Source organism: Peromyscus eremicus, chromosome 13 (genome assembly GCF_949786415.1).
Source record: "Peromyscus eremicus chromosome 13, PerEre_H2_v1, whole genome shotgun sequence".
NCBI classification, from domain to species: domain Eukaryota; kingdom Metazoa; phylum Chordata; class Mammalia; order Rodentia; family Cricetidae; genus Peromyscus; species Peromyscus eremicus.
Genome location: NC_081429.1, coordinates 49899359 through 49926105, shown reverse-complemented (window position 1 = coordinate 49926105; position 26747 = coordinate 49899359). Strand labels below are relative to the sequence as shown.

General features: G+C 40.7%; 1 protein-coding gene across 1 annotated transcript in view; it reads left to right on the top strand.

The window, feature by feature from the left end:
• Cd28 (CD28 molecule) overlaps positions 1–25072 on the top strand; it is a 66517-nt gene extending 41445 nt beyond the window's left edge. The window contains exons 3-5 of the mRNA XM_059278504.1: positions 17729–18085; positions 20094–20209; positions 24711–25072. Of these exons, the coding sequence (XP_059134487.1) occupies positions 17729–18085; positions 20094–20209; positions 24711–24839 (602 nt within the window). The 3' untranslated portion in view covers positions 24840–25072. The remainder of the gene's footprint in view (positions 1–17728; positions 18086–20093; positions 20210–24710) is intronic.
• Positions 25073–26747: the final 1675 nt, after the last annotated feature.

The window sequence follows — 26747 nt, the reverse complement described above, 5'->3', positions numbered from 1 at the left end:
TGCATTATTGGTAGGTGTCATTCTTAAATACCATGAGTGCTCTCTCCAAAGAGTATCATTTTCACATCTGAGGAAACACAATAGTTACCCATAGAGGTACACATAGACGTTGATGTGTCAGGGACCACGAATCGTATATCTTTATAACAAGTGCTGCTGGAGCGAAAGACACGGCCTGGTGGGAAGTTACACCCTAGTGTCTGGCAACACACATTTAGAGCTAAAGAATCTTTAAAACTGATTTTGAAAAAGTTTCTGAGCTTCGTGCCTAAGGGATCTCAAGTTTCTTTTAAAGGAACAGTTAAGACATTCTAATTTCTGAGATAATAAAAGCCTTACCCTGATTGAAAGCTATTCAGCATTGATAATTGGACACAAAATGCTTTTCTGATGCCCTCTGTGGACAGCCATCTGTCACAAACTCATTTACTGTCTTTGGAAACTCTTTTGGTTGGACTCAAAGCCTTGCATGTTCTTCCCTTAGAAACTTTATTAGCAGGATAGCTAAAGGAGAAGTTGGAACGTTCACGCATGCAGACCATTGGTTTTATTTGCCTTAAGATATACTTACTTCTTAGACACCAATTTATTTTCCTATCAACCCTTAGGATTTGATGCCAAGTGGCCATTAGTGAAGTAGGACACAGTGAAGGTAGAGAGTACATTTTTGAAATGCCCCTTCCAGGAGGAAGCTTAAAAGAAGGAAGAAAAAAGAAAAGGAAGATAATTACTACATGTAAAAATGCAATGACCCATGCAAAATGGTGCAAAGCCTCTGTGTGCTGTTTCTCCCTTTATGTTTACCCCTCCCACAAAGAAATTATACGTAAGGAAATTCCCTGGCCAAGTGTTATTGTCCACCATAGGGATGCAGTCGCAGAGTTGGCAGAGTGCTTGGCTGGCATACATGAAACCCTGGGTCTGATCCCAGCACAGCATAAACCAGGTGTGGTAGCCCATTCCTGTAATCTAGTGGAGGCAGGAGGATCAGAATGATCAAGGTTATCTTTGGCTACATAACAAATATGAAGCTAATTTGGGCTACATAAGACTTTTTTTTTTTAAAGACAATTGTCTTTGATCTTCCTAGAAGTGTAAGAAACTGCTATAATATCTGCATTAAAGTGTGTGCGTGTGGGGTGTGTGTGTGTGTGTGTGTGTGTGTGTGTGTGTGTGTATGTGTGTATGGGGGCAGGTCTTTATTTTCATTAATTTAATAAGTTTGATTCATTGGCTCACAGCATAGATTAACATACTTTCTTGATGATGGTTAAGTCTAACCCAAGTCTCACGTTTTGGGTGATGTTGCAGAAAGATCTTTAAGGCTCAATTAAAGAAGTAAGATATGGGAAGAGCTAGGAAACTGTACCTTAGACACTTCCTGTGCTAGAGTTTTTTTGTATGAATATTGGATAATGTTGCTAGTGAGATCTGAAGACAGAATTTTGTTGGACTTCATAGTGTGAGTCTAGCTTGTAGCTGCAGGCGAGAGCAAATTTATCTGTGTTCCATGGTAGGAGTGTATCGGTCATATATATTTTCTAGCCAGTATTTGTCTTTTTTTTTTCCAGCAAACTGACCACATGGTATGGAGACTAAAATCAGAAAATATGCTTGCTTCTCCATGAAAGCCTTTCTTTTCACTTCTCTCCAAATCTTAGCTGATAAACTATGTCAAAGTGGCCAGTTCAGACCAGAATGATTTCTCCAATGATGATGGGTTCTGCTTGGCCCTTCTTTTTCTTAGAGAGGCACTATAAATGATTGGCATTGAATAAAAAGTCATATCTACAAAGCAAAGTAATTAAAAACTTTATCTTGGCTCAGTCTTCGGCAAACAATTTCCTCTGTGGTAGATGCACAGAAAGAAATCATTGACCTCTCACAGTTAAGCATTGCTCTGAGTCTGGGCTTCGGAAAGTAAGATTAAAAAAGCTGACCAGTGAAGAATGCGATGTAATCAGCAGACCTCTGCATCCACACAGCTTTAATACACTGTCGCCAGCTTCTCTGACTCTTAAAAACTGACCAGGTGTTTTGTCACTTGAAGTCAATTTGAAAGCTATTTCCAAAATACAAAATTTGCTAAGAACTTGGTTCATTACCATGCCCTTAATTAATACACGATCTTTTAAGCTCTCTTTCCCCCTTTTAAAGGCAACCTATCTAGCAAAGGCTTAATAGCAAGGACTGTTAAAATTAATATCGATTTATCAATTCCCAGAAGCAAAGTGAGTCATCACCACAGACAGATCAGAAGAAATGAATCTGTGATTGTAACTGTGAAGAGCTCACATGCGAAGTTTTGCTATGGGGGAAGGGATCTTACTGCCTCCCTTCCTTAGATATGGACTCTCCTTTTCAATGACTTTTTTTTTTTTTTTTTTCTATTTTCACCAGTGAAGAAATTCCCTGTGATCACCACTTGACGTTTGTCATGTGTGGAGATCTTCCTTCAAGTATTTCTTGTATGAAGTGTGCTGACCTTTACAAAGTGAAAAAAAAAGATTATGCCACCAACATCCCAGAAGAAAATTTCACGTGGAGTTTATCATCTAAAGCCGTAGTTCTTTTGTTCTCACTAGCATGATGGCGGTGGGGACTCGGGGTTCACTTGTCTTGAGGGTCAAAGGCTGGTGGCTCCTGTAAAGGACTATTATTGCACAGTAGGCGGTTTCCTGGGAAAAACCCTTTTCTCCTTTCCTCTCGGTTAAATTATAGTTGGCCTTTTTCTTTAAGAAGTTCATTCACAGAGGTTGCAACTTTTCTCTTGAGGGTTTTTACTCAGACTTGGGGACAGAGGGCACCTGGGCGCTTTTGTGGCTCACTGGAAGGGTCTCTGGCTTTCTAAGTCATGTGAGGCTTTCTCTGGACTCTTTTGGTCCGTGATGTGGTTATGGCACCACCTGCCACCACCCATCCACCCACCCAAACAACCAGTTAACCAACCCAAACAACAAAAACTCAATACACCCCTATTTTGGCAGGAGACTTGGTGAGTGGTGATCAGTCCCTGAAACTGGGAGGTGGGGGGAAAGACATTCAGGCCTCAGGGGGGAAAATTCACAAAGCAGGTTTTCATGTTTTTGCTTGTGACTCTCAGTTTGATGACCCTGCAGAGAGGTTTGCTGGGTGGGATCAAGAAGTCCTCAGTTTCTCGGCAGAGACTCGGCAAGAGTGTTCTTTGGCCTGAGTGATTCAGTACTAATGTCATAGGAACCATAGTTTTGTCTGTGTATCATTATGCAAATTGTATTTGTGTTCTTCATGCGTAGGAGACACCACGGTGGTGGAGGATTTTTTTTTGCTTAACTTTGGGCTCCTTTATCTCCACATCGTGATTACAGTCACCTGTTTGTCACCATCTCAGTTATCTTGGGGATGCTGGTTGACAAGGGAACCAGGGTAATGGTGTCATTCAGAATTATTTACAGTTCACATCAGTCTCTTATCTAATCACGATAAGCTTCCGAATTACTTTGTTGCCTCATAATCCACCATACAATGTGTAATCACAACATTTAGGTTTCTCCATCATCCCCTAATTCATTTAGACATCTGAATTAGTTGACATGCCCCTCATTCTAGCAAGACACAGGTTCTTTTGTTGAGAACGTAGGTGGGCATTTGAATTTTCATCTTTGGCTTTCGTATTTTGTTGTGTGTATGTTTGTGTATTTACAGGTGTATGTGAACATGTGTGCATGTGTGTGGAAGTCAGAGAGCAGCCTCAGATTCCATTTTTCAGGTGCTGACCAACATTTTTTTTTTTTTTTGACACAGAAGTTTCTCACTGGCCCCAAATTTGCCAAGAAGGCCTCTGTGGAAGGCTAGTTAACACTAGGGATATGCTGTCTCTGTCTCCCTGACACTGGGATTACAAGTGTATGCCATCACACCTAGTTGGTTTTTTTTTTTTTTTTTAATGGGAGTTCTCATCATTGAACTTGGGTTCCCACACTTTCAAAGCAAATACTTTACCAACTGAGGTATCTCCCCATCCTCAAAAATTTAATTTTGAAATCAGCAATCAAGTAGAAGGTTGTGATTTTCATTGCTGAAGGTTGTGACTTTCATTGCTTAGGGGGGAAGTGTTGGAACATACATTTAGATGGATTTGCAGCTTGTTTGGGACCTGACGACTGTCTTTGACATTGAGTACTACTAATACATAATCTGAGATCAGCAGGGATCTAGTGAAACCCACAGATTCTATCTTTATACAGTGTGCATATGGTGTGGGTATGAAAGACCATATAGGAGGAGAATATTTTCTTCCTCTGTGATGCTCCTGGGACCCCAAACAGAGTGCTAGTAAGTTTCTGTTCTATAAAGTGCCTGCTCCTTCATGTGCTTTGGTGAGACAAGTTTTCATTTGTGTGCTCCTACAACAGGTATTTATCAAATATCTTCTATATGCATGACACTAGTATGGTTCCTGTGAAAGCTTTAAAAAAGAACACTTGAGGATGTGATAAAGTAAAATGAGAATTATAAGATTCTTAGATTTTTTTCTTTTACTCTTAGGTCAATTATGAATAGTATTCTATACACACTAACTTATTATTGTGGAAACAACTATAAACCACAGATGTTTAGAGGAGGGAGGCAAAAGATTATTCAACTTGCAGAGACAAAAGCTGTGTAGATGGTCCCTAGAAGATGTTAGAGAAAGATTACATTGTCAAGTTTCCTGGCATTTTTGGATGCTTTTAGAGGGGTCTTGTCTTAATTTATCCAAACTAATTTCTTTTGTGCCCTAATAAAGGACTCTCGCCTCGAACACCCTTCCATGTGTCACACACCTGCACCCCCTTATGACCTCATTGAGGCTGTACTCCCTGTGATTACCACCCCCAGCCCTGCTCTTCTAGATCTACTGTTGGTCACACTAGTTTTTTGGTGGAAGACTCACCTCCTTGAGGAAACTTCTGCCTTTACTGTGGACCTGTAAGAGGTGGTCCAAAGGTAATGTAGCTCACTTTAACACATGTTTATTAGACCTCTCATATGTTCAGCCCTCATGGCGTCTAAGGAAACAGAAGGGAAGGTCAAGAAGCACAGACACACAGCACACAAGACCTGCCTGCATCAGAGGTTCTCTCGGTTTTCAGGGACTCAGCAATTTAGTTGAGAAACTGTACAATAGGATACAACATCTGGAAACAGGTACATGATGACAGTTGGCATTCCTCTACCTTACCTCATGGTGCTATATGATGCTTGTACTATCCTCATAGTCGGGAATACCCCTTCTATCTGTCACTTGAAGGTTTTCTTTAAGACATCAAATATCAAAACAAATGACTTCTCTTTAGAGTTCCTAAAATTGTTATTGTGGATTACTAACATCTCTTTTGCATACCAGACTATAAGCTCTTTGGAATAGGCTCTTGTCTCATTCATTCATGTGAACTTGGTGTTGGGTACAATCCTGGAAACATGTAGGAACCAATCAAATATTTGTTGAAAAAGGAAATGAATATGCAAGTCTCAGAATGGGGAAGCATGCAACACTCTGTCAAGGTTAGTGTAGGAGCTGGGAGTGGTACCTCATGCCTCATGCCTGTAGTCCCAAATCCCAATACTCAGGAATCCGAATACTCAGGAGGATTACCATGAGCTTTGGGCTAGTATGGGTTACACAGTAACTTTCAGGCCAGCCTGGGTACAGTATGACACCTTGCTTCAACACCCCCGCCCCCAACAACGAATTAATGTAGGATGGCAAGTCTTTATAAAGACTTGGGAATTGATGCTGTTGGTAGGTAGGATTATAATAAATGGTGTTATTGATGAAAATTGCTAGCTAACATTTAGTCTGCACTTACGTTATAGACATTGTTCTACTTGGTTTTCTATTATTTAAGTCATTCGATCTCCCCCCAAATCCTATGAGGTAGTTACCATAATTATATTAATTTATAGATGGGAAAACTGAAATGCCAAGTAGGTACAACTAGCTTACCATCACACAGCTATGAAATATGTGAAAATCCAGGGCATTGTTTCAGAGTTTATATTCTTTTCAGGGTTATGTTGCTTGAGAAAGAAGGAGTATTAATAAGGAAACAAAATCAGGAATATGGCTCCATGTTCTTAGAAGTCAGACCTGGAGGTCTAGGGAGGTAGGGTACCACCAGGTTAAATAAAGGGCTGAGTATGGATAGAAACGTTGAGACTTGATTTTCAAGGTGTCTTGAAGCAGTTGAAGTGACTAAGAAGAACGCACTTCAAAATGCTTATCTGTGGCATGGAGCAGAAGGCACAGGGGAGGCAGGCTAATTAAACAGAGCAGGAAAAGGGAGCTGCATAGAGTCTGGGGGAATTCCTCTGCTTAAGAGACAGCTGGAGTGAGTGCTGGAGACAGAGCACTGGCTTTGCAGGGAGGAAGGGAGAGAGCTAAGGGAACATCATTGAAGTCAAAGGAAGCGGGATCCAGAAGAGACTGGAGGAGGGAGGAGGAATGGGTAATGCTGAGGAGGAAGGGCAGCCAGACTTCTGAGTTTAGCAGAGCATTGGGGAAGGAAGATAAAACTTCTCAAGATTAAGAGGAAGCTGGTGGGACAAAACAGATCATACGCAGAAGAGGGAATTAGTAGACAAGGCAAGACCGTCAGGAGCTTAGAGCACCTGAAATATCTACCGTGGTATTTTGGACATAGCGGCAATGTGATAAGTGGTGTAACTCTGTGACTTAGTTGTGTTTGATCTGTGCAGGGAGCTAAGAGCTGGACATAAGTGTGTGTGATGGTGCGTGCATGTGTGTGGTTCTGCCGGGCTAGAGGGGAGAACACTGTTAGGAAAGAAGGGAGGAGGGAGAAGAGGGAAAGGGAGGTAGGGCAGTTTCCTCAAGGAGACAGGAAAATTAGAGAGAGGACAAATCTCTAAGGACACAATGTGGCTGGGCTCAACTTCAGCTCCTGGCTGAGAACAGGGTTACCAAGTTCAAACCAACATCATGGGCAGGCTTCTAGTTTCCAGCTCTCTCTCTCTCTCTCTCTCTCTCTCTCTCTCTCTCTCTCTCTCTCTCTCTCTCTCTGTGTGTGTGTGTGTGTGTGTGTGTGTGTGTGTGTGTGTGTATGTTTTGAATAAGGGCATGGCTGCTTGATCTTGACTTTGGGAAGATCAAGCCTTTTTTGTTTTTTTTTTTTCTTTTCTTTCTTTTTTCTTCTTCCTATTCTACCCCCAACTCAAAATATAAAGCTAAGGATTTCTCAAGGTAGGGAGATGTGATTAGAAGTTTTAGTTTGTCAAATCATGATATATATTACATAGGTACCAGTTTGCTCATCCAATAAATAAAGGGATTGGTTTAGAGAACACACACACACACACACACACACACACACACACACACACACACATATGCATGCACATACCCACATACTCATGCACCCACACACTCATGCACGCACACACATACAGAGAATTGCAAGCTAGATATCTCTACAATTTCTTAGATCTGTTATTTAGGATCTTAGGTGCTAATGTGCTGAGACATGGCTGAAACAGGGTTTGGGGAAGCAATATTGCCATTGCTGAACCCTGTTTTCCAGTGTAAAGTTATGGTCTAAAACAGTAATTATTTCCACCTACCCAGAAGAGCCTGTGGATGCCACAGTGACCTTGAGCAGACTCTTCAAAGGTATAAGACTTACAGAGACCAGAGCAGAGACATGTTCTGCTGTCTTCTTTACATAGGTGATTTGAATAAGAGCTCAGGATGATGATGATGGCCATTATCATCTGGCCATTAGATTAAAACACACATGTAGAAAACAACATATGAAGGTAGCCAGATCTTGGCAGTCACCCTAACTTAATCTGTGTAATCTTCTCATTTCTGAATTTATACAATAAAGGGATTAAAAATATTACATTGATGTAAGTAATTCCTGTATATCTGTGTTTTTTCTTTGATTTGAAAATTGAATTATTGTCAAAATGTTTGTGTAGAAAGTGAATAAATGTTACCTACTCTTTGGGTCCTAGGATAATACAACTTGACTTCTGGGAATGATTCAGTGGTATTTGGTATGATACCACTTCCACCTAATTAAATTGCTCTGCCGTGGTGTCCTTCTGGCTCCAGGGCATGAGAGGACAATGGTTGACCTGTGAATGGTAGGTGACATTGTTCTCAGGCTTATGAGGTTGTATATTTAGGAGTTTCAGTTCTGTAGTGGCATCCCTGAGAGGTGGTGGTGGATGACACAGGACGAGGCAATGACTTTCTACACATCTTAAAATGATCACTCACCCCAACACAGGTGACCTAAGTACATGTCAGTCCCTAAGCAGCTTCCTTAAACTCTGGTCCTATCCTGTTTCCTTCCTGATCTTCCTTCTAGGAGGCTTTATCCACCCTTCAAGCCTAACATTTCTGAAACAACCCATCAGTTTCTTTTCTCCAAATAAGTTCATTTATTAACTTAACCAATTTTGTCAATGGCGCCTCTTTTCTTGCTCTTAGCCTTGAATTCATGTCAGTTTCTATTCTTGCTCACTGTCTATGAGTCCAGACCAGTGCTTGGCTCATCCCTTTCACTCCAGCTTCCACTTTGCAGCTCAGGCCCTACCAGCTCACGTCTATGTTAGGGCAGCAGTCTCTGAATTGTGGATGTTAGGGCAACAGTCTCTGAATTGTCCTTAACCTAACTGTGAACTAATGCCTTCCTGACCACTGGGCTAACTCTCCCCAGGAGGCTCCCTTCTCACTTAGCTGTAGAGAATCTCCGTTTCCCTTTCTGGTAAAATCCATGTGCTTTTTCTTGTCATTAAAGGTCCCTCTTGATTGGTATAGACACCTTACCTATTTCTTCCTTAAATAATTAAAATTCTTTGCTACTTCTTAATAGACACTTGCAATAAGATCATTTCCTTAATCTTACCCTATCTAAATTTGCTGTAGACTTCATGGTCCAGCTAAAGGCTGTTCTGTATAGAAAGGAGCCTCCAGAGTCATTCCATCTGTGACCAGAGCCTTTTACTTGTGACTGTCAATGACTCTCTATGGGGTTCATGCACCATCCATAGGTTTGGAGCACAACTGTGTACCTAACAGGATTTCTCCTACATCTTCCCATCTCCAAAGAACCAAACACATTAGAGCCCATTACCCATTACTTATTTGCTGAATAAAAGATTTTGTCATGTAAGAATTCAGTATACCAGAGAACAATTTTCTGACTAATCAAAATTTGTTTCAGAGTGTATACATTAATTATTTTGAAACCTTTTCTCTCTTAGAAATGACTGCTTTATGTCTCAGTGCTCAGATGGGACTTTTTGGTACCAAACTATCTGACTTTTGAGTTACTCTCTGACAACTGCATGCAGGACAACAAAATTTTAAAGAGGCAAAGACAAGTGTCTCTATATTGTTGTGTTTGCCTGTATAAGAACATAGGTCAGAGTTAGGGGTATGGCTTAGATCAATGATGGTCTAAAGTAACTCATTTAGTAAATTCATTCACTAGGCTTCTATTATTGTTTTCATTGTCACCTATAATCATTTGCTATTGTTTGAGTTGAGTGATATTTAAGTTTTGTTTAAAAATCTTATGTTCTATTGATAAGAGTTAGTGTCCTTGATAGAGTTGATAGGTACACCATCCATAGGCTTCACAAGCTTAGTTGGTTGGCTTGTTGCTATCAACAGAAGCTATGCTTTGTCACAGTGGCCTCTGCTACACTGCTGTTTCCTTCTGGCTCTGGTAACCCCGCTCTTCAGATCTAAGAGTGGTCACAGCTGCGCTGCTCACACCACAGGCGTTCCCTGCTCCCAATGGGTTCTGCTCTCCACACTTTGAACGGTGCATCTTTTATAAACAAGCCCACCTACTGGCGCCCATGACTGAATAGACCATCTGTTTTCTGTTGGAATCCTGAAGGAGACAACATACACACCTGTATATCATACTGTTAAAATTCTTCTTCTCTTGGAAATTCTTTACTTATACCATGATTTGTTATGAAACAAAAATGAGAAGAATTTCAAGAAAATAGTCAATGGGAAATGAGAGAAAATGACCATAGTTATTTTGAAACTTTGACTTGCATTAAATTTTTTTAAAAAATATGAGTTTCAGAGTCTGGGGTCATCCAAAGCGGTGTAGGTCATTAACAGCTTTGTGTTACCATTTTAGTAGACCAAGGAGTATGATGAAAGGTATTGTAGTCTGGTGGGCATTTGTGCTTTCTTTCTGGACATTGGACTAACGCTAAGCTTTGAGCTGGAGTTACTGAGCCGGGGCCTCTTGAGTCCACAGCTTGACTTACAGGTTCCAGAGCAAACTCTGGCTTGGCTCTTCAGAGAGCCTGTGTGTGCCTGATAGAGTCTGGAACGAAGCAAGCATTCAGGGGGCTAGAAGTTGAAGGACGTCCTAGTCCCAAACAGGAAATCAACCCAGGGGAAAGTTACAGTAACTTAATAGGCTCTGTGGCCAGAACAGAGGCGTTCTCTGCCAGGGCAGCCAAAGATACCTTCACAACTGGCTCACAAACACCAGAGTGCAGTATGGTCGATATGGTCAAAGGTAGAAAACCTTTTTTTTTTCTTTTTCAGTCCCTACCTAACATGTTACTAACACATTATATTCTGTTTAATTAGACTTTTTAAAAAAGCATCAGAATTAGGAAGCTATGACTTCATTTTTTTTTCAAATGTAACAGAAACATTGTGATGGGAATAAATGGAATCCATTAGAATTCCTAGCAGAAAAATCAGTTTCTAACTGTATGCATTATATCTTTCTAATGGCTTCTTTAGCTTTCCAGGGGCATCCTTCAATCTTGAGTCCCACCAGCCTTGGTGGGCCATTTTATTTCACTATGATGCTTATGATGTAAAAAAGAAAAGATAGAATATTATAAAATTAGATGTGATTAAAACTGTAATTTTTTAGTTAAGGATTCAGCCATTAAAAGTTGAACTAAAAAGTGACTTTATGAGCTGACTGACATCCCTTTTGCACATGGTGCCAAACTGACATAGTGGAGCTGCAATGCATAATCACCACTTGTGAAATGGAAATTATTTGTGAGAGACATTTTGTATTATAATACTGTCTGTAGGTCTCGCCGGAGATTCATCTATGACCTTTAGACAGTCTCTCAAATTGTGAGCAAACTCTTTGTGAATAGTTATCCCTCATTATCTTGGAACATGTTCCCATGTTCCAGACCCTCAGGAGACACCGGAAACCTCAGGTAAACAAACTGTAAATGAATCTTCCCACCTTCCCCCAGCCCACCATGCACCATGACTGCAGCTTTTACAGCTGGAGGTACAGCAGCAAACCAGCGTGACTTTCCCTCAGCGTATAACCTCATCACCCCAGCGTGTCATGTTTTTCTCTCTTTAATAAGAGTAGAAGTTTTGCCAGAATCACTCTTCTTACACCGGAGGCCATTGTGAAGTAAAATAATGGTTGATTGAACAAAAGCAGGGAGATCCCTCAATGGTTGATCTGATAAGGTAGGGAGCGATTACATGTCCAGCTGGCGGGGGTGTGGAAGGACAGGTACTGTAGAACCACCGAGGAAAGGGATAATGACATTAGATTTCACCACCCTTCCCAGAATGATGCAAATTCAAATTTATAAGTTGTTTATATCTAAAATTTTCCATTTAATATTTTGGGTCTATAGTTGACTTTGGGTAACCAAGACTACAGAAAGTAAAGTCATAGACAAGGAAGAACTGGTTGGAAACATACTTCCTTTTAATATGAACATAAAATCAATTCAATCTTGTTGAATGAGCAAAGTTGTATTTTTTTCCCTCTTTATTCATGATTGAAAACATCAGTCTTTATACCTATACAAATAAATTACACATTAGCTTTTCAGTTATTTGTGTGACCTTGTTAAAAAAAAAATCATTTATTGCTTTTGTTTTCAATAGCCTTTTCTATAAAATAAGGGGTTGGCTTTAGATAATCTTCAGTTCTTTCCAGCTAAGTATTTTTGCATATAGTACTCCACTGAAATGGTGGAGAAAATGATATTTGCTTTGGTCCAGGCTTCTTCCCATTCAGTTTACCCAGTACTCAATGGCAGTCTCGCTGGCTCTCACCTGAAACTCCAAGTACTGGCTTCTTCATCAAGTTCAGCCTTGAGAGAATGTAAAACCAAGAACTAAAGTTGTGTCAGAATTTTGACTTAGTGTGGCCGAGGAAGAAGAACAATAGATCAAGATCTGTTGGAAGGCTCAAGTTTAAGTCTCAGAGGTCACTTACTTGTCCCGAACCTTGGACTTTTTGAAATCCTTCTGCAGCCTAAGCCAATACCTTCCCCACAATGTACTTTACACTTCATACTCTTTGTAAATACAAAATTTAGCTTAGCTGGGAGGGGTGTGTGTGCGCTCAACCTTTTAAGGCCAAGGTTCTTTGATGTTAGGAGCTGCACCTTAGAGATGGTTCTCCACGGCACCTGTGCAGAGGTTGGCTTGGTTCCTAAATATAGTAGTTGACCCACTTAGAATTGATGAGAGGGAAAGAAGTTGCTTTTGTAAGCACCCCCTTCTCTTGGAAACACAATCAATGTTCAACCTTCCAGAAGTCGGTTCTACCACAAGTTTCACAGACTATCGCTGGGAAATCTGGTTCTCACAGCTTTGCCCATGGGCTGCAGATAAGTGCCTTCTCATCTCTGCTCTTGCTCTTCGGGTCCCGTTGTTGAGCGGGAGTTGTGAGGGAAAGAGTTTTGAGGTTACTGCTTCCTGTCTCCACACCTTGAGCTGCTAGGAGAGGCTTTGAAAAGCAAAGCACTAAATTCATCATCAAAACAACCCACCGATTAGCAGAGACACCCCAGCCAAGGCAGTCTTTCACTGCTTCAGGCAAATGCGGTTGGGAGGCTGTCAATGTTGCTAGTAGGTGGAACCTAGGTAAACTACCCCCAAGAAGGAAAATGGAATCAAGTATTTGCAGAGGGAAAGAAAGGTCATTCCCAGCATGATTTGGAAAACAGCAAATCTTCAAACAGAAGCCAGTATAGGAAAGCTGAATGTATCTCTAGTTTCTTCTAAGCCAGTGGTTCTCAATCTTTCTAATGCTGTCACCCTTGAATGCAGTTCCTCAGGTTGTGGTGACCCCCCAAACCATAAGATTATTTTCATTCCTACTTCATAACTGTAATTCTGCTCCTGTTATGAATCATAATGTAAATATCTATCTGATCTGCAGGATAGCTGATATGCGACCCCCAAAAGGGTCAAGACCCACAGGTTGAGAACTATTGTTCTAAGCCTAGGTATATTCTTGAATTTTATAGTATTCCCTTAAATTATTTGAAATGCTACAGATTCCCAGACACTCAAAAACAAACAAACAAACAACAACAAAAAAAAAACAATACATAGCCAAGCTGACCACTGTTACTTGATTTGGTTTATTTGTATCTTTGTGTTCTACTGCTGTGGAGTGAGGGGTGTGTCTTCTCACACATGCTCCATTTTAAGGGAAATTAAAAGAAGGTAGAAGTATCGTATGTTCTAGACACCACAATGATCACACATTTAGGATAACTGTATGCCAATATCGTTTAGGATGACTGTAATCTTTTCTCTAATCCCAGTCATAAACTTAGTGTGTCTCCAGAGCAGATGTAGATTTTCAAGTCCTGTCAGACAGCTTCTTATGTGGACTTTTTTGAATCATTGGAATAAATTAAGGTGGAACCAAATCCTAGAAAGGGTATTAACATTAAAAAAAGAGGTTTATATCAGCTTGAACTCTAAGCTAGGAAGCTGTTAGCCACTTGTCAGCATAAAACAAGAAATTACCTCAAATATAGTATTTCTCTTAAAGCATCAGCTAATTTAAAAATTATCCATTGACACAGCAGAGTAAACATGGAAGCATCGACAGATAAATTGCCCATCTTTTCATAGTTGTTTTCAAACTCTCAACAAAATTCTGGCATAGTCGCAAAATGAAGTATTTTCCCTTTTCTTGCTCAGTGGCTGCTTGTGTCATCAGAACAGTGACATGTAACAGACAGTCTTGGCACAGGGGCCGTTGAATTTTTGGTGAGAACATTCTAGATTTGTAATCTGAGGTCAAATGGGCTCAGAAGAAATCAGACAACCCCAACCACGCTGAGGCTTGAACTCAGAGGCCCCATGACGGGAAGAAGAAAAAAGCTACCTTCTAGTTATTATATTACTCCTTGTGAAGAAGAACCGTTTCAGAGAGTGACTGCGGCCTCTTCCTTCTGAAAGTTTCCATCCTGTGTCATGACCCCCGAGGGTCATGCAAACCTGTCTTCTTTATAGCCTGCACGTCCAAACTTGACTTTGGTTTGGGATCTGTCTACTCTGGCCATGCAATGAGGTAGAACTGAGTGAAGAAGAGATGTGGGCCAAAAGAAAAATAGCTGTTTGTTTCTTGGTCTGTGTGACTGAGGAAGTCATTTTCAACTCTTCCTTTTCTCTTTAACCACACCTAAATTACTGTCAAGTTATGTAAGTGTTAGCCTGTAAACATTTCCCATTTCACCTCTGACCCAGAAGACAGCTGAATCTTGCCTACTCTCCATGCCTTCACTCTTGAACACTCCAAAGCACCACTTCCGTTTTTGTTAAAGTGGTCTACACATGAGAAAGTTGTGCATGTCTACTTTTCTGCTTAAAACCCTTCACTAGGTCTCCATCACTGGCAAGAGAGGGACCAAGGTCTCTGATGTGGTAAACAGTGCTTGCTTTTCCAATCTTGTCTTTCCTAACCCTTGGCCAGAAAGAATGGAGGAGCTGTAATTCCCTCCAGAGTGCCACACTCGTACTCAATTCCTATTTTCTTTGCTGTTTTCCCTCTTTTCTCCCCCTACCCCAACTTCACCAACTGACTATTACTCTCAACGGGCGCACACTTACTTCATCCCCCCCAACTGGAGGACACGTCTTAGCCAGGCTAACTTTTTACTTGATCAACATTTGTCAATCAATGTGGGCATCATCCTTTACCTCTCAGACTATGTCTTCATGTGTAGGGAATCTGCAATTGGTTCTTCAGTTGCTCCCAGAACTTGCAGGTCACTGTCTACTGTCTCAAAATTAGCTGGCTGTTTATACATTTTTTTCCTTACTAGACTGTGAACTGCCTAAGGAATCCATGTTTAGGAAATCAGTTTTCTCTCGGATGTGTGAGTCTTGGGAAGATGTCACCTGCTGAATCAGACAGGGATTACTAAATGAACGTTGGAGTCTGGATGCTGGGACCACTCCTTTCCTTTCTGGCTCCTCCCTCTCAACTCCCACACAGATGTTCATAGTAGCATTGTTCACAATAGTCAATGTTGAGTGGAAATGCAAAATGTCCTATATCTACACAATAGAATATTATCTACCCAGAGAATAAAGTTCTGATACTTTATAACAACATGGATGAAACTTGAAAATTGTCCTGGGAAAGAAGCCAGATACAAAATGACATGTTTCCATGCATATGAAATGTCCTGAATGGGCAAATAGAGACAAGAAGTAAATGAGTGGTCGCCAGAGGCTGGAGAGCAAGAGCGAGAGCGAGAGAGAGCGAGAGAGAGAGTGAGAGCAAGAGAGAAAGAGAGTGAGAGCGAGAGAGAGTGAGAGCAAGAGAGAGAGAGAGTGAGAGAGAGAGAGAGCAAGAGAGAGAGCGAGAGAGAGACAGAGACAGAGACAGAGAGAGACACAGAGAGAGAGAATGATGGGAAGTGACAGCTAATGGGCATGACGTTTCCATTTCATGTAATGAAAATATTTTACAAACAGATAGTTGTGGGATACTCACAACTTCCAGAGTATTACTCTTTAAAAGGAGAATTTTATAGTGTGTGAATTACACTTTAGTAAGGTTATTCCAAACCCCGATATCAACACTAACCCCATCTTAACTTATGCCAAATATATCAGAATTTCTGGGAGTAAGAGGCATGGATATGGGTTTTCTTTTAAGGTTCTTGATGTATAGAAATACTGAGAATTATATAGAAGACAAAAGTAATTAGAGGCTTAATTCTGTGTAGTTACTTTCTATCCAAAACAACAAACAAACAAACAAACAAACAAACAACCCCCCCCACCTATGTACATGAATTCAATCCCAGGTTAAATGACAAATTTTATTTTTAACAACTTCTGATTCTAGCTAGCTTTGGGGTACAAATAACTTTTTGAAAATTATAAACGGGGCTGAAGAGATTGCTCAGCTGTTAAGGCTAGGCTCACAACCAAAAAAAATCGTAACTAGGTAATTATTAGCATGCCCCCAGCAAAAATTGTTTTTATTTATATTAAATTTCTTCCACAGACAAACAGAAATTCGTTTAATTCTAAAAACTTGAGGTTATGTTTCAGAAAAAGGTTGTAGGGTCTTTGATCTGTGACGCTGATTCCTCTTGCTTAAGCGGTCAGCTATTTATGTGGTGTGGCATTTGGTTTCAGTTCTGGTTTTATTCACCATGTCTTCAATGACTCTAGATGAACCATTCATGTTTCTAGACATCATTCAGACATCACCCCTCCCCTCACAAAGGAATATATAGGCATGGTGGCCCACACTTTTCATTCCAGCACTCAGGAGACAGAAGTAGGTGAAGCTGTGAGTTCTAGGCCAGCCTGGTCTGTGTAGTGAGTTCTAAGTCAGCCCAGGTTACAGAGTGAGACCCTTTTGTTTGTTTGTTTGTTTGTATTTTTGTTGTTGTTTTGTATTGTTTTCTTTGTTTGCTTGTTTGTTTGTTTAGAAAAAGAATATAGAGCTAAACACACAGTAAGTACCTGTTGCCAAGCCTGATCCCGGGTGGAAGGGAGAACTAACTCCTGCAAGTTACCCTCTGACTTCTGCTTGTGTGCTGTGATGTACACACACACACACACACACACACACACACACTCACACACACACACACACACATACACACACATACACACACTTAAAATTGTAATAATCAGTTTTTAAAAAGGGACATATTTTTGTGTTCTGGGGAGCATATTTTGTGAAATGGGGATGCATTGGAAAAACGATATCAATGTGGTCTCCTCCCCAGTGGAGTTGATAATGTAGTTTCACTTCATTTGCTTTTGAACAGACAGTGAGAAATTGAACAGATGATACCCAGATTTTGGATTGTTTATTGCATAAAGGTAGAACTCTTCTCGATTTAAGAGAGCGGACATGCAAGTCTCTTGGGAGGCCGTTCTCTGAATTTGCTGTGGAAGAGAAATGAAAGCCAACACTTGGAGCTACAGATTTCTTCACCTCTTTACCCCACGGGTTGGTCAACAAGCAATGCCAAAATGTTTTGAAACTTTTAAATTCCCTTATAGAAACCTGTCACCCAACTGAAAACAAATCCATCTGGGCACCAGTGCCAGGCTGCTTCCAAACATATCACTTAATCAGAAAGTCAGCCTCCGGCCTGATTAACATCTTAGGAATCTCAATTTGATTCAAAAAATTCCTAGTGCATAGTTCTGGTGCTCAGTGCTGGCAGAAGGTCACCTTTTGCCTTCCAGGTGGAAACACACTCCATTTTCCCATTCAAAAAAGGATGCCAACACTATTGAAACAAACTTTAAAACTTTTGCTGACGTTATCACTCCAAGAAGAACTACTATTCTATCTTTGTCTGCCAAGAGACTAACTTTGTTGGAGATCTGTTTAGTTGGCTAATTAATTCCTTCTGATTTCAGGACAACAGAACTATTACTCTGATACCCCTAACTACATTGTCTCCCCCTCAGAAAACAAGATTTTGGTGAAGCAGTCACCCATGCTGGTGGTGGATAACAACGAAGTCGCCCTCAGCTGCAGGTATTCACATAGCCTTCTCTCAAAGGAGTTCCGCGCGTCCCTTTACAAGGGAGTGAACAGCGATGTGGAAGTCTGCGTTGTGAATGGGAACTTCTCCTACCAGCTTCAGTTTCACTCAAACGTGGGGTTCAACTGTGACGGGAAACTGGACAACGAAACAGTGACGTTCTACCTCCGGAATCTCCATGCTAACCAAACAGATATTTACTTCTGCAGAATCGAGGTCATGTACCCTCCTCCTTACCTAGACAATGAGAAGAGCAATGGGACTATTATTCACGTGAAAGGTAACATGTGACTGACTGTACTTGTGTTTGGTAATGCTGACATTGAGGTTGGGGGAAGGGGTGAGGCCAGAACACTCACCAGTGATCTGAGACTCAGAGACAAATCATGTTTAAGTCTGTTTTCCTTTTCCTTTAGAAATGATTCCAGCTTGTATTTTGAATGCCCATACCTTTCCTCACTGACATTATGTGGAAGAGAGAGGGAAGGAGTTATAATCCATGGGAACAGAGCCTATAAGATTATTCTCGAGTCAAGTAGGTCATGTCAGGAAAAAGTTTGCCATTATAATGCAAGTCTATTGTTTGTTTTTATGCCTTTTGGCTGAGATCACATATAAAATTGAGCATAGAGTCCACTAAGATGAAGCATAGCCTGATGGATCAGGGCTCAGGAAGAATGGGTTGAATATCAAATTAGTTCTCTCTTTTTTCTTTTGTGGTCCATGGTCTTCCTCCATTAACTTTCTCCCCATTTTCCAAAACATAGAAAGGATGCTGAACTAGAAATTTAGGGGACATGAAACTTGTGATCTTGAGTAGGTTAATAGTCCCAAACTCAATATGATTAAGCAGTATTCATGAATCAGTAGCAATAAGTGTTTATGTTTATGTTGAGATTATGTTCTGTCTAAACATTATGAAGAAAAATAATGGGATTCTCAAACTCAGGATACAGTTATTGGCATTAACATATAAAACTAAGAGAGGCCAGGTAGATTTTTGTGTATGTGCTTATATTATAGCTTTTCTTTCCCACAGAGTGATAAATAAGAAAAAGTATGCTCCATTTTATATTCAATTCTAGCACAATTGCAATAAATACATTTTCTTTTACGTCAGAACAAAGCTGTCCTTGAGAAAAATCAAATACTAAACAAGGAAAGAAGTATCTTAGTATGGCAGAGTAGCTTTTGTGTTCTGGCAAAGACAGAGGCAATTAATGTGAGAACTCAGATTTCTAATATCAATAATGCTCAGGCAAAATATTTTGATTGGATTAAGTCAAAGGGTAAAAAAGATATCCTATTTTGGAAGCCAAGAACAAAACATTTCTTCCATATAAATGATATATTACTTAGGCAAGTAATTTGTATGTGTGCATACACATACATACATTCAGGAGAACTGGAAAATATGCAGTGATTCTGTACTCAGCATCTTTCAACCCTGTTTGTATATTATGAACCTAAGTAGGTAAACAGAAAAATGCTTGCACTCAACTTTGAGCCTCTGACTTAATCAATATGGCTTGAGAAAGGGGAACTAGATAATGTTTTCAAATCTTGTCAGATAATTCTAATGAGTAGCCAGGATTAAAACTTCATGGACTACAGAGTTGTTGGTATTCTTTTTATTTATGTATTTTTATTACAACTTAATTATAAAGAACTTATAAATAAAAAATGTCATGCATTGAAAATAATCAGACCCAAAGTCTATACGTTTCAATGAACTGTGAAGTATTCTTCCTAGTTATAATTTTCTATGAGTTTCAATAGAACTGCATGTTTTTTTCCATCCCCTTTCTGATACTAAAGATATAATGTGACTCATTCAGCATCAGATAAACTGTTGGAGTTGGAGCTAGATATTTATCTCTTTAATTTTTCCAGGCTAGTTTTCTGACTGCCATGTTAAGGTTTGAAAACATTTATCATTTTACTTGTTTCAAAGATAGAGTTTAGTGTACAGATAAATTAGCTTCTGATGGGGGTAAGGGGGTGGGGTCAGGTTAAAGTCATTGAAAGTCACCATTTTGAATTATACAAAGTTCAACAAGATTCAATGACCACAATGCCAGCAGTGTGCCACTCTAAGGCAATGGCTTGCCACCTCAGCCTTGTATCCTGGTGGCCTTGAGTAAGTCCCAAAGAGTAAGATTAGAGATCATCTAAGCTGGTAATATTTTGCATATTTTAGTACTTTCAACTTCTTCTCTGATGTTCAGGACAGACATGTACTCAACTGCTGTTGCTGTATCCATAACCCACTCTGTTATGTTTTTCAGAGAAACATCTTTGTCATGATCAGGCAACTCCTAAGCTGTTTTGGGCACCGACCGTGGTTGCTGGGGTCCTGTTATTTTATGGCTTGCTAGTGACAGTGGTTCTTTATAACGTCTGGGTAAGAGGAGCAACATTGCTTTTATGTAACTTCTCTGCACATGCACTCTGACTGTATTAAGAATCCGGCCTGCATCTTTTCTGCTGCAATGTGATGTTTATGAGACTGTTCAACCTTATGTGAAGTAACGATCTGACTGACGTGAGTTCTGTTTTCTAGAAGGCACTAAGTGGCCAGGAAGGATCAGAAACTAAATGGGAAGATTAGAAGTAGTTAACTTTCTTATCCTTATTTTTGCAACATAATAATTGCATATAAAGCATATGAATACATACATAAAGCATTAAAATCTGAGCCCCATCAGGAAGCCAGGCAACTGAAGCCAATGAACAGCTTTGGCTCAGGGCCAAAAGCCAGAAGAAAGTAGGCGGCTGAAATTGTGTATTCAAACCAGAAGAAAACAGGTCTGTTTATGTGAGTCCTATTTTCTGTCTCTTCTGAAGCAGTTGCATTGTGTGAGGCCAAGTGTGGTGCTGTCATTATGAAAGCATAAAAGGAGAGAGACTGTCCAGAGCTCTCCCCACTGAAGAGATCTCGCCAGCCCCTAGATATTCTTGCAATAAGCTTGGTATATATATATATATATACATATATATGTATATATATACATATATATGTGTGTATATATATACATATATATATATTTTTTACCTTTCTCAATGTTGAATTTTTGATCCAAGCTTGAATGGTTTTTTTTGTTTGTTTGTTTGTTTGTTTTTTCTGAGACAATGTCTCACTACATGGCCCAGATTTTCCTGGAACTTACTATGCAATCTAGACTGGTCCTGACTCACGGTGATCCTCCTGTCTCAGCCTCCCGAGGGCTGGCATTATAGGTATGTGCCACCATGTCTGACTTTTGAACACATCCAAAATGTTTAACATTTTATTTTATGTGTTTGAGTGTTTTGCCTGCCTGTATGTCTGTGCACCATTTGTGTGTCGGGTGCCTTTGGAAGCCAAAAGAGGGCATCAGATTTCCTGAAATTAGAGTTACAGGTATTTGTGAGTCAACATGTGGGTGCTGGGAATTGAACCTGGGTCCTCTGGAAGAGAGGCCAGCGCTCTTAACCTCTGAGTCATCCTTTCCACCCTCTTTTGAACACATTTTGATGGATACATTAACTGTTAAGAAGGGACCACCTTAGCAAGGGTCCTTTTCTTAGAAACTTCTTTGTGCACAAGGAACAGAACAGCTCATATATTGATTTCACGTGCCTCTGAATTTTTTTCCAGAAGTTGAGTGAATATTCAATGAGAAATGTATGCTGTGTGAAAGGGAAAAAGACCATTTCTCTTGATATTTTCACCCATCTGCTATTAAGTACACTTAGGATTTAATGAATGCTTATTGGGTTGCTAAATAGGTAATCCCCATAGAAACCAAATAAAGACCTAACTAAGCCCGCTTGAAATACGATACCCATTTCAAGGCATAATCCATATATTTAAGTAGGTAATATACAGTCAGGGACTTCTGGAAGCCAGGCAATGTGATACCATCTTACTTTTACTATAGTGTTGGTATGGGGACAGGACAACTCTAGTTTTAAGTCATGAAGTTCTGTCATCCATTCTCAGATTTAAATTGTTTATTTTCTTATCCAAAGTTGCCTCTCTACTATTTCCCACATGTTCCTGTAGTTCACAAGACCATAGAGGGCAGGTGGACATTTGTCAGGCTACCTTTTGACTAATCTATAACTTCTGTAAAGCAGGGAACATAGTGTTTGCCTGTTCCTGGGAATTCTTTCTATCATCTTGGAAATCTGCCTAGCTTCTACAAGTTATCCAATTATGATATCCAAGTTATCCAATTATGGTGACAGGAAGCTTGGTATAGCAACATATTGCCCAAGTTCTGCCTCTGGTGTTAGTTGAGAACTTTCTTCCTTCTGGACTTCGAGTATACATTTTTGCTGTCTTGTAGCTTGACAGTGGTTGCCAATGATTTTCGAAACCTTAGGTTTCGCTTGGTTTTTCTAATTCTCAGTCACTGGCTTTCTTGCTTGCTGTGTGGATTTCCAAATCTCGGAGAACTTCAATTTCCTAATCTAAAGGCCAGGTGTGGTGGCCCTATGGGTCCCCTTCCAGAAAGGCAGCTCCCTCGTCACATATTGACCTAGGTCAACAGGAATTTACTAGCATCGTGGGAAGTAGTTTTGGAAACTGCTTTATCTTTCAGTGGTCCCACAGGAACCACTTTAAAACGTATGGTAAATATGTGTCAGGAAGCCAGCTTCTAAAATGAGACATTAATTTGCTGAGTGACTGGAGTTACCCCAAAATGACACAAGCAGCTTCTCACTTTCAATGAGTTAAAATAATTCACCTTCCAAAACAGGCATCATAGATGCTGTGAGCTTTTTGTTGGAAGCCCCATAATTCCTGGTAAGAGTCATCTCTGCCCTGAGGGAGCTGTTTCTGGCTTATCTTACAAGGTCACTGTGACTTGGATGGTCTTAGTGCTTGATGTCATGTCATGTCATCTGTGGCTTTTGGGAGTCAAACCGCGTTTTCTAATAAGAACATCACTTACTTGGACCTCAAACCCAGGTCTTTGTACTCTCTGACCAATTGGGGCACATAAACATAACTTACATTTCACAGAACAATAGAACAGTTTTGCCTTGGGCTCATCTTTTCCTCTCTCTGTCATTTGATCATTAGGAACCTGAGTGAGCTTGGCATCTAGGGACCCCCCAGGGCTCGACCACTTTCTGGGATCTTAGTTTTGGCTGGTCAGCCATATGCCTTGGTAGGAGTTAGCTGTTTTCCAGAGCTTCCTGAGAACCTGTCATGTGCTACTAGGCTGTGTGAGTTTAGGAGCAGCCGTAGATTCTGTCTCTGTGCTTGACCTGCTGTTGGCATTTGAGTAAAGAAGACGCTTCTCAGGCGGCCACAGGCTGCCACCTGTCACTCTCAATTCCCTGTTCGCTCAGATGAGCTGTTAAACTGCTTTCCCTTCCTGAGCTTAGAGGAAGGTTTTGTTTATTTTGTTTTTAACATGCTCTCTGCCAGTGTGTACCACAGTGTGTGGATAATGTGTGTTCGGGTAACATCGGCCTTGAAATCTACTACATTCTTGACCATTTAAGTACACTGTTTCCGTATGCCTTGGATGCTGCTGCCTTGTCTAGAAAACAAGTGGGTAAGGCTGAGGTGGAAGAAGGGTAAAGGTAGAGTGGCCCTGAAGTCATGAGTGACAAAGATACACAGACACAGGAGGTGGGTACTGTGGATACATACATACACATTGTGGGTGCACGTGAGCGCTGTGGGTTCTGGATTGGCTTCCCAGCCATTTCTATCTCATTAGTTTAGAGTCAGGGTGATTGATGCAAGCTAAGCCCGCTATCTGGTCATGGTGCTGGGGTAGGCATGGGAGCTGACTATAACAGATTTTCTTTATCTTTGTGTGTAACTTGGGGAACGTCAGGGTCATGACACCTTTCTTATTGGGGCCTTTCTTTAAGCTGTAGTTCCAAAGGAGTACCTACAAGCAAGGGTTAACATTTGGGGGCTGGCAGGGGAACCCTAAAAGTTAGCGTCAGTGCTGAAAACGCTTACCTGGGTAGCATCAGCAGCATTCTTTGCTTACCTGAGGCCGCTGGCAAGGGCGCGTAGAAACGAGGCCAAGGCTATGGTCACTTTCTCATTTATCTGTTCGGGAAAGCTTGTTACTCATACCCAGGGCATCGGGCCTCGGTGCTTAGAAATGGGCATTGGTTTTTCATAGTAGAGAATCCATGATAGAATTCCATAATACACAATCCACATGCTTTCTGCGTTTGACAGCTTTACAAGTCTTTTGTCAAAATGAAAACTTTACCATCACATTGATCTGACAAGGATGCTCCTAATTCCCACCCAGAACCTTGGTCAGGATTCAAAGTGAGTGTTAACTCAAGCTCCAGGTTCAATGTCATTCCTCGCTCTCTGCTCCTGGGAAACAGTGGCGGGTGCCATTCTTGCCTGTGCAGAAATATATACACCCAGGGAATAGGAATGTAGTGTTCAGAACTGGAACTAGAAACCCTCATTCATTTGGCCTCTACTGACATAAATTTATAATTATTATTTCAGATCTTGAAAGAACTGAAAGGTTCTTTTTTTTTTTTTTTTTGGTTAATTATGGAAAGACAGCTTACTTAATGAATGATTAAAGTGGGAATGCTTAACCTATCCAAACAGGAAGGGCTTTCAGATGTGTTTAAGTATCAGTGACGAATATGTTAAGTATGCTCTTGAGCTTTGGATTCGATGACAACGTTGGGAGTAATGGACCCATTTCTACAATACAGCTTCCTTTAGGTTTTTAGTAGACTAGTAGCCAGGCTTTGCTTAGTCATTATCACAGTCCAAGGCGCTTCCGCAATACTGATTCTCAGGGTCACTTGGCAGCTGATGTTCTGAATAACTAACCCCAACATCTTAGGACCCCTCCCATAATATCTCCTCCAAGTCCTTTGACATTGACTTTTTTTTTCCCCGCCTGCAGACAAATAGCAGGAGGAACAGACTCCTTCAGAGTGACTACATGAACATGACCCCCCGGAGACTTGGGCCAACGCGCAAGCATTACCAGCCCTACGCCCCAGCGAGAGACTTCGCAGCCTACCGCCCCTGACAGGGACCCCTATCCAGAAGCCAGCCGGCTGGTGCCACTCTACCTGCTCAACACCACTGCTCTGGATAGGAAAGGATAGCCTCATCTTCAGCCGGCCACTTTGGACCTCTTCTGGACCAGCTTTGCTAATTGTTTCGGAGTGTCTAGATCTAACATCACGATCATCTTGAGACTCTGGAATGAATTTAGAGAAACTTCCATGGCAGGTTAAATTCTGCATGCCTTGACCCAAACCTAAGTTTAGTATATTTATTGACTTGGTTGAGAAGTTAGAGTAGAGAAAACAAAAAGTGAGACGATTCATTCGGCCATGGAAGACAATTTCCAGGCTGTATCGAGCCCGGTTCCTTCTCACGTACTGGCACATTTCAGTCACCTGAAGTGTGACAGCTAAAGGTGTTTTAGATGGAGTAGAAAGGCTACAACAGCCTTTTTTTTTTTTTTTTTTTTTTTGGCTAAGTTGGCATTTAGGGTGGGAATAGGTTAGAGTAACAGAGTATAGTACTTAAGTATTTGAAAATAATTAAAACACTGTTTCCCACTCATGAAAGGAGCCTCTTAGTTCCTGTTTAGTGTTTTCCTGTTAGTTTAGAAAGCTGTGGACATATTTTTAATGAATTCTGACCATTTTTAATCACTTTCATCCGTGGAATGCCCTCAAAGCACCCCAGGGCTCACTTCCCTTATTCCCTGTCATGGGAATTCAGTATTATTAATAGTCACAACATGATCTCAGAACTAAATATCCCTCCCACACCAGGAGGAATGTGAGAGGAAATAAGGTCACTTTATATATTAAGAAAAAAATATCTGAAGGCTATGAAGGATGATCTGTTTAGTAGCTTGCTACAGGCAAACCATTTAAGTTCCAAATTTCCACGGTTGGTTTCCTGTTGTCTTTGTGGGTGTCTGAAGTGGAATACTGAAATTGCATCTATATAGTGCTAGTCATGATACTGTGAAAAGGGGGTGTTAGCATTTAGTAGGTGGCAAGGATGAGTTCCAAGGAGCTTCCTCTGAGGAAGGAGATGAGGCAACTCTCGCCATGCACTAAAGAGGTGATTATTTTCCAGGCAGTATCTTAGGGAGCCCAGCATAAGTTCCTTTAGACTCAAAAGCTTAGAGGGACTGTAGACGCTCTAGGGCTCAGAACTCCAGGATTTTGTGAGCTCAGCTGCTTGGTACCCTGTGGATTCACTGACATGAGAAATTATTTTGAAGTGTGTCTTTAGGGACAACATCATAGTTCTCAAGAGAACCTGCAAAGGCCCGATACTGGAATGAACATGGACTTTTTTTTTTCTTTGCTTCCAGTTTGGGTCAACTGGAATATACCTGGGGACCTTAAGGAATGAGTCTACAGCCATCTTAACCATTTGTTCTGTGCTTTGAATTGTTCCGAGGTTTTAGAGGCAGGTAGACCTGGTAAAAATCTCATCACTAGTTGAAGGGCCTCAGGCAAGGCATTGTTCTTCTAAGACTACTCAACTGGAAAATGAACATCATGAAAACTGCTGCCATCCTCCTGCCTCTGCCTCCCAAGTGCCGGGGTTACAGGAGTACACAGTCATGCCCAGCTTGTAACGGACATTTAAGCCCAAACCCATGAGGATCTTTTCGCTTCCCCAATTTTCTAGCTAATTGGAATAGTTTATCTTGCAATCCAATGTAAGGCATTTCCCCTACTGTTGTTTTTATATATAAAGAGATCTTTAAACATTTTTTTTAATATGAAGAAGAGGAAGGGATAGGAATCTTTTAATTATAGACAGACAATGATGTGCTCTGATAGATTTTTTTAAATTGGCTTCTACTCTATGCCTTTGATTAAACTAGTGAAGGCCAAGATCAGCCCGACTTGTGTGCTGAAAGCCTGCTGGCTTGACCCTGGCCCTTGTGATTGCAGCC